Consider the following 18311-nt stretch of genomic DNA (forward strand, 5'->3'; position numbering starts at 1 on the left):
TTACCGTCTAATCTCGCTGTGTCCATCACTTTGCATACTGAAGCTTTTAGTTGTGGTTACATGCAGAAAGACTATGGTCAGCCATTGTTTTCTCTCTTTTATCCAGCACTTTGTGCACCACAAATTGTGTCGGCCAATGTGAGCTGTAGCAGCAACATAGCAACGGTAACCTGGGGGAGGAGCCGCAAGGCGGCCATTTACTCTGTGACAGCCAGTAGTGCCAGTGGTTTCTCCATTAACTGCACTTCAGCCTCCACTTCCTGTGACCTGTTGGCTCTGACATGTGGAGAATCCTACACCATCACAGTGAAGGCCGGAGGCAGCAACTGCAGCAGTGCGCAGAGTACTCCTGTTCAGATCCAGACAGGTAATACAATTTGACATATCATAGACCAAAAGATCTTGGGAATTAAGAATGGAGTTCAGTTTGTTGACATGAAGACTGATTTAAAAAACAAAACATACAACTGTATCAGGCAGCGAAACAGTCTAAAGTTCCACTGGAGGTCACTGCATCAGTGCTCTTATGTATATTGCTGATTTCCACATCCAGTATTTACCTTTTTGTAAAAGTGATAAACTCAGGACAATTTCTTTCTTAAAATGACTGTCAGTACTAATGGACTATCAAGTGCTTAGCAGTCCTGTGAAATCTATTCAGTCTTCTCAAGGTCATTTGACATCGCACCAATTGATGCTGACAATCACCGGATAACAGCACATCACTTCTCATGCATTCTACCAGTTGACCAGTCCTCCTCTACATCATAGTCCCCTCCAAGCCTCTGGGTCCTTTCCATCCCCTGTTCCTAGCTCTGTAGCAATGACATGTTTTGAATTACACTTTGTTCTCTTGTCTTTAGCCCCATGCCCTCCACTGAATATCCACTCCACAATGAACTTTGACAACAAAACAGCTAGTGTGTCCTGGTCTCCTGGCAATGGAGCACTGTTCTTTATAATGACAATGCAATGCTTTCCTGGACAGACGTATACATGCATGACCAGTCAAATGACATGTGACATCACTAACATGACATGTGGGCAAGCGTGCCCAGTTCAGGTGGTGGCAGTTGGACAGTCGTGCAACAGCTCTGTGCAAACTGGACCACCAATCGCAACAGGTAAGGCGAAGAGCTGATTAAATTAAATGCTGTTTTATGAAATCCAACACTGTCCAAAATCCAGTAGTCAGCAAGATTTGTATTAAAGACATGCTAATACTACAACTCACCAAGGACACGTTAAGTCACTCAGTTTTTTTCATGTTGCAGCACCATGTCTCAACACTGACATTCAGGCCACGCTTGACTGTGGCACCAACTCAGCACTTGTTTCTTGGACACCAGGCAACGGTGCACTTAGTGTCAATGTAACACTGCAGTCTTTCCAGGATAGCCAATTGCACAGCTGCTTCACCTATGGCTCTTCATGCAACATCAGCTCACTGCAGTGTGGTCAACGCTACAGCATCAGTGTTACAGGAAATGGCCAGGCCGGGACATCCGTTTCCACACCCATGGCCACTGTAGACACAGGTATAAAATCAAACAAGAGCGCAAAAGGCAATTAGATTAGATGCAGGTTTGGTGATCTATTTATTAAAAGTTGTGCATCACATAATTGATTCTTGTCTTTTTCAGCTCCATGTGCACCCACTCAAGTCAATGTGTCTCTAGCCCATGGATCTGACACAGCATCTGTTTCCTGGGCAGCATCCAGTGGCTTTGTTTCCTACTACGTAGTAACAGCAGAATATGATAATGGACGTGCGTTAACCTGCAACTCCAGCAGCACTTCCTGTAACATCAGTGGTCTGGCATGTAGTGAGGCGTACAATGTGTCGATCACAGCTATGAGTGCGAACTGCACTGGGCAACGTAGTGAAGTGCGCCACATTAACACTGGTAAGCAATTTCCTTACCGTCTAATCTCGCTGTGTCCATCACTTTGCATACTGAAGGTTTTAGTTGTGGTTACATGCAGAAAGACTATGGTCAGCCATTGTTTTCTCTCTTTTATCCAGCCCTTTGTGCACCAAAAAATGTGTCAGCCAATGTGAGCTGTAGCAGCAACATAGCAACGGTAACCTGGGGGAGGAGCCGCAAGGCGGACATTTACTCTGTGACAGCCAGTAGTGCCAATGGTCTCTCGGTTAACTGCACTTCAGCCTCCACTTCCTGTGACCTTATGTCTCTGACATGTGGAGAATCCTACACCATCACAGTGAAGGCCGGAGGCAGCAACTGCAGCAGTACGCAGAGTACTCCTGTTCAGATCCAGACAGGTAATAAAACATAAATGCACATAAAGCTGAACAATACCATTCCTTAAATAAAAAAGAGTTCATCACTTTAAGAAAGGTCTTTTAAAAGATGCTAATCTGTAAACAAAAAACACTGAATTAAGACTTCTTGTACTCTAGCGCCTTGCACTCCAAGGAATGTCCTGGCCGTTGTGGACTGTTTCACAAATGCTTTAGCAGTTTCTTGGACTCCTAGTGTAGGAGGACAGTATTACACAGCCACTTTGCAAGACAGCAATGGACTCTCCACCTCCTGCCAGTCCACAGGCTCACAGTGTAATATTACAGGGCTCAGATGTGGGCAGCTGTACTCCATCAATGTGACAGCATCAGATAATCTGTGCAGCAGCGTTCCAAGTGCTACTGTAAACACTAACTCAGGTACACACTATTTAACAAACTAATGTAAAACACTACACAACATAAAGTCTTAAAATATTGTATGTAATTTTCCTATCACATTATTTTATTTCTTTCAAACTTTGTAATATTTTGTCTAAAAATATTATGCATTTATATATAATGCAATATTAAATATAATAAAACCTGTTATTTCGATCACTGTCTTCGAGAAAGATAATGATAAGGAATGTTTCTTGAGGACTAAATATCACAAGGATTTCTGAAAGACACTGTAGACTGCAGAGTAATGACAGGAATAAATTGCTTTTTAAAATAAATTAAAATAAAAAACAAATATTTAAAACTATATTATTTTACAATATTACTGCAGATTTAAACAAAAAAATAAATACATCAACTGTGAACATAAAGAAAACACTTTCAAATCACTAGTGTATCAGCAGTTTATATACAAATGCCAAACACTGACAAAAGTAGTACAGTGCTTTTAATTACAGCAAATACCTTCGTTCACACTGAAGAATACTGTGCTGCAATTGAATGTTTTCATTCTCAGTGTCTTTCTTGCTTTTATCCATAGTTCCCTGCACAGCCTCCTCCATCAGCGCAGTGCTGGATTGTCAGCTGAATACAGCCATTGTGTCATGGCAGTATGGCGAAGGAGCTCAAGGGTATGCCGTCTCTGCCTTGTCCCTGCTGGGCAACAGGACCGGCTGTATGTCCAACAGCTCCAGTACATACTGTGAGCTGAACAACCTACAGTGCGGCACTCAGTATACAGTGACTGTTCAGACTTTGGGAAACACGTGCAATGCCAGCGCGCAGATGAACAGCTCCCTGATTATAGGTGAGGTTTAGTAAGTCTCATTTGCTTGTGATTTAATAAGCCCAACTCAAACTTTTACACAGTGCTTTTTTTTTTAAATAGTTGGTTTTGTTAACTTCCACTGCTCCATTTTTTAAATTTTACTATATGGATAGATAGACAGACAGAAGTTTGAATTGAGAAGTATATATTTTAGAATATAATTAATTCCTGTGATTCAGCTCCATTACATGAGTCTTTTTTTACTTAATCCTTCAGAAATCATTCCAAATATGCAATTTCCCAGTGCTAAAATCAGTAACAGTGCTGCTTCATGTTTTGTGATTTACTGCCGTTCACAATTACCAATAAAATGATGTTTTCCCACATAATATAAAAAAAAATTGAAATCAATGAAAAGTAAAATTAAAGACATTTATTTCAACATTCAGCTTATCAAGAACATTTTTTAAACATTTTTTACATAAATATAAAGCATAACCTCTTTTAAAATAGGAATAATGACAAGAATCATTACTAATGTTTGAGCACCAATAATAACTGATCATTAAAGGGCACCAAATCAGCATAAACATGACTTCTGAAGGAGCATAAGATATTGTAGACTTGCTAAATTCAGCATGGCCATTGCGATTATAGGAATAAATTATAATACAAAACAATATATGTGACACTGGACTACAAAATCAGTAATGAGGGTCATTGTTTAGAAACAGATTTATGAATCATCTGGAAGTTAAATAAAACGTTTTGCATTGATGTATGATTTGTTAGAATAGGATAACATTTGCCTGAGAACTGACAACTGTTTGAAAATCTGTAATCTGAGGGTTCAAAACGATCTAAACATTGAGAAACTTGTCTTTAAAGGGGTGGTCCACAGTGTATTTTAAGACTTTGTTGTGTTTCTAAGATGCAAAGCTATGTGTGCTCATGCTTCATTTGTAAAAAAAAAAAAAATCACGCTATTTCTTCATATAATTTACTTTGACTACATACTGCTACTGAGCTAACATGAAAACGACTGGCATATTTCCTAGTTCCTCCGAAAGGTCCTCCCTCAAGAGGCTCTGATTGGTCAGCTAACATTCAATTAAATTTTTTTCAATTCACCTTTATTTGTATAGCGCTTTTACAATGTAGATTGTGTCAAAGCAGCTTCACATAAAAGGTCATAGTAAATTGGAACAGTTTAGTTCAGTTTGTAGTGTTTAAGTTCAGTTCAGCTCAGTTCAGTGTGGTTTAAAAATCACTACTGAGACTCCAAACACAGAAGAGCAAATCCAACGATGCGTTGCTCTACAGATCCCAAACCATGCAAGCTAGAGGCGACAGCGGAGAGGGAAAAAACTTCACTAATTGGCGAAGTAAAGAAAAAAACCTTGAGAGAAACCAGACTCATAATGTGCTGTGATTCACAGATCAGCTCCACATCACTAGAAAAGCATCACACCCCTACAAGTACGTGCTCAGTCAGAGTAGCTGTTAGCCGTATCAGTTTGAGCCTGAATCAGACAAAAAATTACACAGAGGACTCAGCTGAACCTCACGCCTACTCTCTAAAATAAAATCTGACAAGTGTCTTTCATATATATTATAAGGTTATAAGCACGTTTAAGTAATATGAAACATTCACATATTGTATCTTTTGCGAGTTGGTTATTTGAGATGTAGAGCGCAGGGAAAGCCTCCACATAGAGAGAGACACTGCAGCTCTGCTAAAAATTGTGGCTGCTTACAGGGATTTGACTGATAAATATGAATTTGTAGCTAAACTGTTAGCTGTCCCAAACAGCATTTCCCATTGTTTACATCCTCACTACAACATACCGTTAATGCTAAACTGTGCATGTGCCAAATAAAAATACTTACCAGTTGTGGCTCACAGTCCACAGCTTCTTCTATTCTGTTTGGAGCTGCTCCTACATTGAGGAGTTTTTAACCAAATCCAACACTGAACTGGGAGAGATTTCTGGTAGCTGCCCATTGTCAAATGCTAGCTATATCTTAATTATAATTCTCTGGAACATAAAATTAAATTGTAAGCACTTCTCTCTTTTTGTCATGTCCTTTGGAAGCCCAAACACAGAAACAGAACAAGCTCTGTGGAAATAACAGCGTTTGGATGGCATTTTAGCTTTCTCTGCTACATTAAAGCAAACATTGCCTCTGGCCATGCCCCTTTAAGATATAGAACGCAGTGTGTTCACCACACGTAACCTGAAGCGCTTGTGATCTCACTAATCCAGATGTATTTTTTTGTAGTCTGTAGGCTTTGCTAAGCTAACTCTGTGAAAGCCACTGTCTCCCTTTACATTGAACTTTGAGTATAGAATATGATATCGTAGTGGACCACCCCTTTAAAGCTGATCATACGCACATTAGCAACCATTTATTACTAATCAAAAATTATTATTTTTTTTTACGGTAAGAAATTTAAAAATGGCTTTATAGAAGACGAATAAAACATATTTGTAAAAATCATTAGTAAATTATATCCGATCAACTTGGTCCAGGGTCACTTATTATAAATTACTATAATGAAATCAATACTATAACTTTTTAGGCAAATGAGGTAAACAGGATATTACGGTCATCTGAAAGATTTTATCTACAAGCATGAAACGACACATATTTTATACTTTTTAAAAATATCTCATGTCTAAACTTCACCGCTTTCATACCTTTGCAGGTACATGTGTTCCTCAACATCTGACGGTGCAGTACAGTCCATCCAACACTCGGATCTCCTGGGATGCCTCTAACGGTGCTGCCGGCTTCACCGCAGTGGCTGTGACTCCTGAAGGACTGAGAGTAAACTGTGAGACCAACACCAGTTGTATCCTCCCAGTCCTGAACTGTGGCCACATCTACAACTTCAGCGTGACGGCTCACAATGGTGTCTGCAACAGCACTGCCATCACTGATCCTATCAAGACAGGTCAGTTGTGTGATCACTGATTTTAAAGGAGCATTAACACAAAAATCTAAAGTTTGTCATAATATTTACATATTTATGTTTTTTTTCAATACCATGTGTCCTTATTGCTGTTTTGAATCTGCTTGTTTCTGAGTGTAAAGTGTGACATTTTCCCTGGATGTAACCAAAGAAATACATATATACAAAGAAAACAAATCTAATTAGTTTACAAATGAAGTTATGCATAATAAAATGAAATGACACAAGGGAAAAGTATTGAACACATGAAGAAAGGGAGGTGTAGAAAAGCAGTGAATGCCCAGACAGCAGCTGAAATCTCTCAGAAGTAACTCAGCAACCCTCTGCCCTTCCTCGTTGTAAATTCTATGTTCATGTCAACTGGAAATTATTCACCAGTGTCTTTCCTTAAAAAAATAGTAACACTTTAATTTAAGAGCCAATTCTCACTATTAACTAGTGGCTTATTACCTGCATATTATAAAGATATTGGCTGTTTATTAGTACTTATAAAAGTACATTTTCTGCATGATCTTATTCAACATTCCTAATCTTACCTAATACCTAAGCCCAAATCTCTGAGTAACTATATAATAAGCAGCAAATTAGGGGTTTATTGAGGGAAAAGTCATAGTTAATGCTTTATTAACAGTTAGAATTGTACCTTCAAATAAAGTGTGAGCAAAATAAGTAATTTCTACTATTACAGTAGTGTGTTTACTATAGATTTAAAGCTTCTAACAAAAGTCAGTCTCATCTTCATCTTGTGTTTTCAGAGCCCTGTCCTCCTCAGAATGTCAAAGCTAGTATAAACTGCACTGCTCTCAGCGCAACAGTTTCCTGGGATCCCAGCCAGTTTGCACTGGGATACGTTGCATTCCTGGACAGTGGAAATGGTCGTTCAACTTCCTGTCAGACTAATCAAACACAGTGCAGTTTAGCTAATCTCACCTGTGGAACGCTGTATAACGTCAGAGTCCTCGCAATCGGAGAAGTGTTCAACAGCTCTGACAGCATAGGATTCAACATCACATCAGGTCTGTAAAAAACAATATCATCATAAGTAATTTTGTGTATGCTTTTGTCATCACAATAATCACAATCATCTAGTACCAACAAAGGAAAACAATTAAAGTTTGAATTAAATCAGAACATGTTCTTATTCTGCATGATTAATTGTGTACATTATTTAAATGTTATTTTTATTAATTAAATTAAATTAACTTTATAGTAAATGTGTCTACTTTTATGTATTATAGGACAAAGACTGTTAAAATTAATGGAATTAATGGAATAATTAAATTTTTTTATGTTTTTGCTCTCGAGTCAGCATTAATTGAATTAAATATACAGCTCATGGAAACAGTAAGATACCACTTGTAAATTCGGAGCTTTCCTGTATTATTGAAATTATTAGCTACAGGTTTAAGTGTTTTAAAATTTGTCATGATTGAAAATCAAAGTTATTCCACCAAATTTTGATTTCTTAACTCGTCTGAAGTTAAAACACGAGTATTATGTTGACTAAAAATGAAAATGACAACTAAAAATGACAACTTGTTTGTAGTTTTATAAAAATGTAAATATAAACACAAATAAATTATGATGTTTTTATTTTAAATTTAGAAGACATTTCATCAGCAGTTACAACGGAATAAAACAACTATTATTTTTTACACAAACACATAACTTACTTATTTAATCCCAGGGCCATTTATATCGAAGTTGATATTTAACTGCACCATATTGGCGTTTCGTAACATCTAGTTTTTATGAGGTGGGGTGTTAGCCCAAATCTCCACCCTCAACCTGGGGGACTAGGATATACACATTTACATTACATTTAGTCATTTAGCAGACGCTTTTATCCAAAGCGACTTACAAATGAGGACAAGGAAGCAATTTACACAACTTTAAGAGCAGCAGTGAACAAGTGCTATAGGCAAATTTCAGGTGTGTAAAGTCTAAGAAGCAAAGCATTAGTAATGACATGTGCTCTTTTGGGTTCAAAGACCACTCGTGCTGCTGCGTTCTGAAGCAGCTGAAGAGGTTTGATAGTTAGCTGGAAGCCCCGCTAGTAGAGAGTTGAAATAATCCAGTTTGGAGAGAACAAGAGCTTGAACAATGAGTTGAGCTGCATGTTCAGATAGGAAGGGTCGGACCTTTCTGATGTTATAGAGTGCGAATCTGCAAGATCGAGCAGTTCTAGAAATGTGCTCAGAGAAGTTTAGTTGGTCATCAATCGTTACTCCAAGGTTACTCCAATAGATGCTGACAATCACCAGATAACAGCACATCACTTCTCATGCATTCTACCAGTTGACCAGTCCTCCTCTTCGTCATAGTCCCCTCCAAGCCTCTGGGTTCTTTCCATCTCCTGTTCCTAGCTCTGTAGCAATGACATGTTTTGAATTACACTTTGTTCTCTTGTCTTTAGCCCCATGCCCTCCACTGAATATCCACTCCACAATGAACTTTGACAACAAAACAGCGAGTGTGTCCTGGTCTCCTGGCAATGGAGCACTGTCCTTTATAATGACAATGCAATGCTTTCCTGGACAGACGTATACATGCATGACCAGTCAAATGACATGTGACATCACTAACATGACATGTGGGCAAGCGTGCCCAGTTCAGGTGGTGGCAGTTGGACAGTCGTGCAACAGCTCTGTGCAAACTGGACCACCAATCGCAACAGGTAAGGCGAAGAGCTGATTAAATTAAATGCTGTTTTATGAAATCCAACACTGTCCAAAATCCAGTAGTAAGCAAGATTTGTATTAAAGACATGCTAATACTACAACTCACCAAGGACACGTTAAGTCAGTCAATTTTTTTTCATGTTGCAGCACCATGTCTCAACACTGACATTCAGGCCACGCTTGACTGTGGCACCAACTCAGCACTTGTTTCTTGGACACCAGGCAACGGTGCACTCAGTTTCAATGTAACACTGCAGTCTTTCCAGGATAGCCAATTGCACAGCTGCCTCACCAATGGCTCTTCATGCAACATCAGCTCACTGCAGTGTGGTCAACGCTACAGCATCAGTGTTACAGGAAATGGCCAGGCCGGGACATCCGTTTCCACACCCATGGCCACTGTAGACACAGGTATAAATCAAACAAGAGCGCAAAAGGCAATTAGATTAGATGCAGGTTTGGTGATCTATTTATTAAAAGTTGTGCATCACATAATTGATTCTTTTCTTTTTCAGCTCCATGTGCACCCACTCAAGTCAATGTGTCTCTAGCCCATGGATCTGACACAGCATCTGTTTCCTGGGCAGCATCCAGTGGCTTTGTTTCCTACTACGTAGTAACAGCAGAATATGATAATGGACGTGCGTTAACCTGCAACTCCAGCAGCACTTCCTGTAACATCAGTGGTCTGGCATGTAGTGAGGCGTACAATGTGTCGATCACAGCTATGAGTGCGAACTGCACTGGGCAGCGTAGTGAAGTGCGCCACATTAACACTGGTAACAATTTCCTTACCGTCTAATCTCGCTGTGTCCATCACTTTGCATACTGAAGGTTTTAGTTGTGGTTACATGCAGAAAGACTATGGTCAGCCATTGTTTTCTCTCTTTTATCCAGCACTTTGTGCACCACAAAATGTGTCGGCCAATGTGAGCTGTAGCAGCAACATAGCAACGGTAACCTGGGGGAGGAGCCGGAGGGCAGACAATTACTCTGTGACAGCCAGTAGTGCCAGTGGTCTCTCCATTAACTGCACTTCAGCCTCCACTTCCTGTGACCTGTTGGCTCTGACATGTGGAGAGTCCTACACCATCACAGTGAAGGCCGGAGGCAGCAACTGCAGCAGTGTGCAGAGTACTCCTGTTCAGATCCAGACAGGTAATATAATTTGACATATCATAGAACAAAAGATCTTGGGAATTAAGAATGAAGTTCAGTTTGTTGATATGAAGACTGATTTAAAAAACAAAACATGCAACTGTATCAGGCAGCGAAACAGTTTAAAGTTCCTCTGGAGGTCACTGCATCAGTGCTCTTATGAATAATGCTGATTCCCACATCAAGTATTAGCTTTCTGTAAAACTGATGAACTCCTGGGAATTTCTTTCTCAAAATGACTGTCAGTACTAATGGACTATCAAGTGCTTAGCAGCCCTGTGAAATCTATTCAGTCTTCTCAAGGCCAATTGACATCACACCAATAGATGCTGACAATCACCAGATAACAGCACATCACTTCTCATGCATTCTACCAGTTGACCAGTCCTCCTCTTCGTCATAGTCCCCTCCAAGCCTATGGGTCCTTTCCATCCCCTGTTCCTAGCCTAGTAGCAATGACATGTTTTGAATTACACTTTGTTCTCTTGTCTTTAGCCCCATGCCCTCCACTGAATATCCACTCCACAATGAACTTTGACAACAAAACAGCGAGTGTGTCCTGGTCTCCTGGCAATGGAGCACTGTCCTTTATAATGACAATGCAATGCTTTCCTGGACAGACGTATACATGCATGACCAGTCAAATGACATGTGACATCACTAACATGACATGTGGGCAAGCGTGCCCAGTTCAGGTGGTGGCAGTTGGACAGTCGTGCAACAGCTCTGTGCAAACTGGACCACCAATCGCAACAGGTAAGGCGAAGAGCTGATTAAATTAAATGCTCTTTTATGAAATCCAACACTGTCCAAAATCCAGTAGTCAGCAAGATTTGTATAAAAGACATGCTAATACTACAACTCATCAAGGACACGTTAAGTCAGTCAATTTTTTTTCATGTTGCAGCACCATGTCTCAACACTGACATTCAGGCCACGCTTGACTGTGGCACCAACTCAGCACTTGTTTCTTGGACACCAGGCAACGGTGCACTTAGTGTCAATGTAACACTGCAGTCTTTCCAGGATAGCCAATTGCACAGCTGCCTCACCAATGGCTCTTCATGCAACATCAGCTCACTGCAGTGTGGTCAACGCTACAGCATCAGTGTTACAGGAAATGGCCAGGCCGGGACATCCGTTTCCACACCCTCGGCCACTGTAGACACAGGTATAAAATCAAACAAGAGCGCAAAAGGCAATTAGATTAGATGCAGGTTTGGTGATCTATTTATTAAAAGTTGTGCATCACATAATTGATTCTTTTCTTTTTCAGCTCCATGTGCACCCACTCAAGTCAATGTGTCTCTAGCCCATGGATCTGACACAGCATCTGTTTCCTGGGCAGCATCCAGTGGCTTTGTTTCCTACTACGTAGTAACAGCAGAATATGATAATGGACGTGCGTTAACCTGCAACTCCAGCAGCACTTCCTGTAACATCAGTGGTCTGGCATGTAGTGAGGCGTACAATGTGTCGATCACAGCTATGAGTGCGAACTGCACTGGGCAACGTAGTGAAGTGCGTCACATTAACACTGGTAAGCAATTTCCTTACCGTCTAATCTCGCTGTGTCCATCACTTTGCATACTGAAGGTTTTAGTTGTGGTTACATGCAGAAAGACTATGGTCAGCCATTGTTTTCTCTCTTTTATCCAGCACTTTGTGCACCACAAAATGTGTCGGCCAATGTGAGCTGTAGCAGCAACATAGCAACAGTAACCTGGGGGAGGAGCCGCAAGGCGGATATTTACTCTGTGAAAGCCAGTAGTGCCAATGGTCTCTCGGTTAACTGCACTTCAGCCTCCACTTCCTGTGACCTTATGGCTCTGACATGTGGAGAGTCCTACACCATCACAGCGAAGGCCGGAGGCAGCAACTGCAGCAGTACGCAGAGTACTCCTGTTCAGATCCAGACAGGTAATAAAACATAAATGCACATAAAGCTGAACAATGCCATTCCTTAAATAAAAAAGAGTTCATCACTTTAAAAAAGGTCTTTTAAAAGATGCTAATCTGTAAACAAAAAACACTGAATTAAGACTTCTTGTACTCTAGCGCCCTGCACTCCAAGGAATGTCCTGGCCGTTGTGGACTGTTTCACAAATGTTTTAGCAGTTTCTTGGACTCCTAGTGTAGGAGGACAGTATTACACAGCCACTTTGCAAGACAGCAATGGACTCTCCACCTCCTGCCAGTCCACAGGCTCACAGTGTAATATTACAGGGCTCAGATGTGGGCAGCTGTACTCCATTAATGTGACAGCATCAGATAATCTGTGCAGCAGCGTTCCAAGTGCTACTGTAAACACTAACTCAGGTACACACTATTTAACAAACTAATTTAAAACACTACACAACATAAAGTCTTAAAATATTGTATGTAATTTTCCTATCACATTATTTTATTTCTTTCAAACTTTGTAATATTTTGTTTAAAAATATTATGCATTTATATATAATGCAATATTAAATATATTAAAACCTGTTATTTCGATCACTGTCTTCGAGAAAGATAATGATAAGGAATGTTTCTTGAGCACTAAATATCACAAGGATTTCTGAAAGACTCCGTAGACTGCAGAGTAATGACAGGAATAAATTGCTTTTTTAAATATATTCAAATAAAAAACAAATATTTAAAACTATATTATTTTACAATATTACTGCAGATTTAAACAAAAAAAATAAATACATCAACTGTGAACATAAAGAAAACACTTTCAAATCACTAGTGTATCAGCAGTTTATGTACAAATGCCAAACACTGACAAAAGTAATACAGTGCTTTTAATTACAGCAAATACCTTCGTTCACACTGAAGAATACTGTGCTGCAATTGAATGTTTTCATTCTCAGTGTCTTTCTTGCTTTTATCCATAGTTCCCTGCACAGCCTCCTCCATCAGCGCAGTGCTGGATTGTCAGCTGAATACAGCCATTGTGTCATGGCAGTATGGCGAAGGAGCTCAAGGGTATGTCGTCTCTGCCTTGTCCCTGCTGGGCAACAGGACTGGCTGTATGTCCAACAGCTCCAGTACATACTGTGAGCTGAACAACCTACAGTGCGGCACTCAGTATACGGTGACTGTTCAGACTTTGGGAAACACGTGCAATGCCAGCGCACAGATGAACAGCTCCTTGATTATAGGTGAGGTTTAGTAAGTCTCATTTGCTTGTGATTTAATAAGCCCAACTCAAACTTTTACACAGTGCTTTTTTTTTTTTAAATAGTTGGTTTTGTTAACTTCCACTGCTCCATTTTTTAAATGTTACTATAAAGATAGATAGACAGACAGAAGTTTGAATTCAGAAGTATATATTTTAGAATATAATTTATTCCTGTGATTCAGCTCCATTACATGAGTCTTTTTTTACTTGATCCTTCAGAAATCATTCCAAATATGCAATTTCCCAGTGCTAAAATCAGTAACAGTGCTGCTTCATATTTTGTGATTTACTGCCGTTCACAATTACCAATAAAATGATGTTTTCCCACATAATATTTAAAAAAAAAGTGAAATCAATGAAAAGTAAAGTTAAAGACATTTATTTGAACATTCTGCTTATCAAGAACATTTTTTGAACAGGTTTTACATAAATATAAAGCATAACCTCTTTTAAAAGCACCAATAATAACTGATCATTAAAGGGCACCAAATCAGCATAAACATGACTTTTGAAGGAGCAGAAGATATTGTAGACTTGCTAAATTCAGCATGGCCATTGCGATTATAGGAATAAATTATAATACAAAACAATATATGTGACACTGGACTACAAAATCAGTAATGAGGGTCATTGTTTAGAAACAGATTTATGAATCATCTGAAAGCTAAATAAAACGTTTTGCATTGATGTATGATTTGTTAGAATAGGATAACATTTGCCTGAGAACTGACAACTGTTTGAAAATCTGTAATCTGAGGGTTCAAAATGATCTAAAAATTGAGAAACTTATCTTTAAAGGGGTGGTCCACAGTGTATTTTAAGGCTTTGTTGTGTTTCTAAAATGCAAAGCTATGTGTGCTCATGCTTCATTTGTAAAAAAAAAAAAAAAAATCACGTTATTTCTTCATATAATTTACTTTGACTATATACTGCTACTGAGCAAACATGAAAACGACTGGCATATTTCCTAGTTCCTCCGAAAGGTCCACCCTCAAGAGGCTCTGATTGGTCAGCTAACATTCAATTCAATTTTTTTCAATTCACCTTTATTTGTATAGCGCTTTTACAATGTAGATTGTGTCAAAGCAGCTTCACATAAAAGGTCATAGTAAATTGGAACAGTTTAGTTCAGTTTGTAGTGTTTAAGTTCAGTTCAGCTCAGTTCAGTGTGGTTTAAAAATCACTACTGAGACTCCAAACACTGAAGAGCAAATCCAACGATGCGTTGCTCTACAGATCCCAAACCATGCAAGCTAGAGGCGACAGCGGAGAGGGAAAAAACTTCACTAATTGGCGAAGTAAAGAAAAAAAACCTTGAGAGAAACCAGACTCATAATGTGCTGTGATTCACAGATCAGCTCCACATCACTAGAAAAGCATCACACCCCTACAAGCACGTGCTCAGTCAGAGTAGCTGTTAGCCGTATCAGTTTGAGCCTGAATCACACAGAAAATGACACAGAGGACACAGCTGAACCTCACGCCTGCTCTCTAAAATAAAATCTGACAAGTGTCTTTCATATATATTATAAGGTTATAAGCACGTTTAAGTAATATGAAACATTCACATATTGTATCTTTTGCGAGTTGGTTATTTGAGATGTAGAGCGCAGGGAAAGCCTCCGCATAGAGAGAGACACTGCAGCTCTGCTAAAAATTGTGGCTGCTTACAGGGATTTGACTGATAAATATGAATTTGTAGCTAAACTGTTAGCTGTCCCAAACAGCATTTCCCATTGTTTACATCCTCACTACAACATACCGTTAATGCTAAACTGTGCATGTGCCAAATAAAAATACTTACCAGTTGTGGCTCACAGTCCACAGCTTCTTCTATTCTGTTTGGAGCTGCTCCTTCATTGAGGAGTTTTTAGCCGAATCCAGCACTGAACTGGGAGAGATTTCTGGTAGCTGCCCATTGTCAAATGCTAGCTATATCTTTATTATAATTCTCTGGAACATAAAATTAAATTGTAAGCACTTCTCTCTTTTTGTCATGTCCTTTGGAAGCCCAAACACAGAAACAGAACGAGCTCTGTGGAAATAACAGCGTTTGGATGGCATTTTAGCTTTCTCTGCTACATTAAAGAAATACAGTGCCTCTGGCCATGCCCCTTTAAGATATAGAACGCAGTGTGTTCACCACATGTAATCTGAAGTGCTGGTGATCTCACTAATCCAGATGTATTTTTTTGTAGTCTGTAGGCTTTGCTAAGCTAACTCTGTGAAAGGCACTGTCTCCCTTTACATTGAACTTTGAGTTTAGAATATGATATCGTAGTGGACCACCCCTTTAAAGCTGATCATATGCACATTAGCAACCGTTTATTACTAATCAAAAATTATTATTTTTTCATAATTACGGTAGGAAATTTAAAAATGGCTTTATAGAAGACGAATAAAACATAATTTACTAATGATTTTTACAAATATGTCCGATCAACTTGGTCCAGGGTCACTTATTATAAATTACTATAATGAAATCAATACTATAACTTTTTAGGCAAATGAGGTAAACAGGATATTAAGGTCATCTGAGAGAATTCATCTACAAGCATGAAACGACACATATTTTATACTTTTTAAAAATATCTCATGTCTAAACTTCACCGCTTTCATACCTTTGCAGGTACATGTGTTCCTCAACATCTGACGGTGCAGTACAGTCCATCCAACACTCGGATCTCCTGGGATGCCTCTAACGGTGCTGCCGGCTTCACCGCAGTGGCTGTGACTCCTGAAGGATTGAGAGTAAACTGTGAGACCAACACCAGTTGTATCCTCCCAGTTCTGAACTGTGGCCACATCTACAACTTCAGCGTGACGGCTCACAATGGTGTCTGCAACAGCACTGCCATCACTGATCCTATCAAGACAGGTCAGTTGTGTGATCACTGATTTTAAAGGAGCATTAAGACAAAAATCTAAAGTTTGTCATAATATTTACATATTTATGTTTTTTTTTCAATACCATGTGTCCTTATTGCTGTTTTGAATCTGCTTGTTTCTGAGTGTAAAGTGAGACATTTTCCCTGGATGTAACCAAAGAAATACATATATACAAAGAAAACAAATCTAATTAGTTTACAAATGAAGTTATGCATAATAAAATGAAATGACACAAGGGAAAAGTATTGAACACATGAAGAAAGGGAGGTGTAGAAAAGCAGTGAAGGCCCAGACAGCAGCTGAAATCTCTCAGAAGTTATTTACCAACCCTCTGCCCTTCCTCATTGTAAAAAAGCTGCTTTAGTACATCTACATTAGCAGGATGAAGAAGATAAAACCAGGGTGGACATTTCAGCAAGACATTGTTTTATTTTTTATGTTTGTATTGTTTGGAATTTTTATAAAAATCTGGTTTAATTCCATGTCAACAGCTCCTTTAGAAATTATTCCCAGGAAAAAACATGACGTGTTCAATACTTATTTTCCCCGCTGTATATTTTGAATGCCTTTACTGAGGGATATATTCTGTCAGACTTTACACAAAAGTTTAATTTATTTTATTGCTGTTATTGTGAAGTGATAAAGATATACCACAAAAAGGCCTTGTAAAAACATTTGACTTTAATATACAAATATATATAAAATAAATAAATTAGAATTCTGAACCTGACTTCAGCCTGAAGCTTTTTTTTCTTCAGTCAAATGAAAATAAAACGTTGAAAGTACACTTTTAAGAGTTTCTTCTATCACAGGTTTTTAATTTATGTCTGTAGATTTCAATTATAATGCATATTTGTGAAGGTAATTTTCTTAAAATTATTTATTTTGAGTCATAAATCTCCATTTCAGCAGCATTTACACACACCAGACTTCACAGATGTATTCATATCTACAGCGGCGGAAATAAGTATTGAACATGTCACCAAATTCCTCAGAAAACATATTTCTAAAGGTAGCGTTGAAATTTTCCCTGGATGTAACTAAAGAAATACATATATGCAAAGAAAACAAATTTAATTAGTTTACAAATGAAGTTATGCATAATAAAATGAAATGACACAAGGGAAAAGTATTGAACACATGAAGAAAGGGAGGTGTAGAAAAGCAGTGAATGCCCAGACAGCTGAAATCTCTCAGAAGTTATTCAGCAACCCTCTGCCCTTCCTCATTGTAAATTAATATAAGCTGCTTTAGTACATTTACATTAGCAGGATGAAGATAAAACCAGGGTGGACATTTCAGCAAGACAATGATCTATGTTTTATTTTTTATGTTTGTAATGTTTGGAATTTTTATAAAAATCTGGTTTAATTCCATGTCAACAGCTCCTTTAGAAATTATTGCCAGGAAAAAACATGACGTGTTCAATACTTATTTTCCCCGCTGTATATTTTGAATGCCTTTATTGAGGGATATATTCATATATAATATGTCAGACTTTACACAAGTTTAATTTATTTTATTGCTGTTATTGTGGAGTGATAAAGACATACCTCAAACCCGCCTTGATATATATATATATATATATATAATAAATACAAATTCTGAAACTGACTTCAGCCTGACTTGCCTACAGAAATGTAGGCAAATTGGCACATATTTTATCTAAAAATGCCTCATTTGCACATTTAAACATGTCGTGTTAGAAAGCCAGATTTTTTTCAATTCTATTTTCATGTCAACTGGAAATTATTCACCAGTGTCTTTCCTTAAAAAAATAGTAACACTTTAATTTAAGAGCCAATTCTCACTATTAACTAGTGGCTTATTACCTGCATATTATAAAGATATTGGCTGTTTATTAGTACTTATAAAAGTACATTTTCTGCATGATCTTATTCAACATTCCCAATCTTACCTAATACCTAAGCCCAAATACCCGAGAAACTATATAATAATAA

General features: G+C 38.4%; 1 protein-coding gene across 1 annotated transcript in view; it reads left to right on the forward strand.

Moving 5' to 3' along the window:
- fndc7rs1 (fibronectin type III domain containing 7, related sequence 1) overlaps window positions 1–18311 on the forward strand; it is a 71311-nt gene that overhangs the window by 30716 nt on the left and 22284 nt on the right. The window contains exons 45-64 of the mRNA XM_056480906.1: window positions 107–367; window positions 864–1124; window positions 1275–1538; window positions 1644–1907; window positions 2027–2287; window positions 2426–2686; window positions 3249–3515; window positions 6187–6435; window positions 7209–7469; window positions 8870–9130; window positions 9282–9545; window positions 9650–9913; window positions 10032–10292; window positions 10788–11048; window positions 11200–11463; window positions 11569–11832; window positions 11952–12212; window positions 12351–12611; window positions 13175–13441; window positions 16091–16339. Coding sequence (XP_056336881.1) covers window positions 107–367; window positions 864–1124; window positions 1275–1538; window positions 1644–1907; window positions 2027–2287; window positions 2426–2686; window positions 3249–3515; window positions 6187–6435; window positions 7209–7469; window positions 8870–9130; window positions 9282–9545; window positions 9650–9913; window positions 10032–10292; window positions 10788–11048; window positions 11200–11463; window positions 11569–11832; window positions 11952–12212; window positions 12351–12611; window positions 13175–13441; window positions 16091–16339 — 5226 coding nt within the window. The remainder of the gene's footprint in view (window positions 1–106; window positions 368–863; window positions 1125–1274; window positions 1539–1643; window positions 1908–2026; window positions 2288–2425; window positions 2687–3248; window positions 3516–6186; window positions 6436–7208; window positions 7470–8869; window positions 9131–9281; window positions 9546–9649; window positions 9914–10031; window positions 10293–10787; window positions 11049–11199; window positions 11464–11568; window positions 11833–11951; window positions 12213–12350; window positions 12612–13174; window positions 13442–16090; window positions 16340–18311) is intronic.

Source organism: Danio aesculapii, chromosome 2 (genome assembly GCF_903798145.1).
Source record: "Danio aesculapii chromosome 2, fDanAes4.1, whole genome shotgun sequence".
NCBI classification, from domain to species: Eukaryota; Metazoa; Chordata; class Actinopteri; order Cypriniformes; family Danionidae; genus Danio; species Danio aesculapii.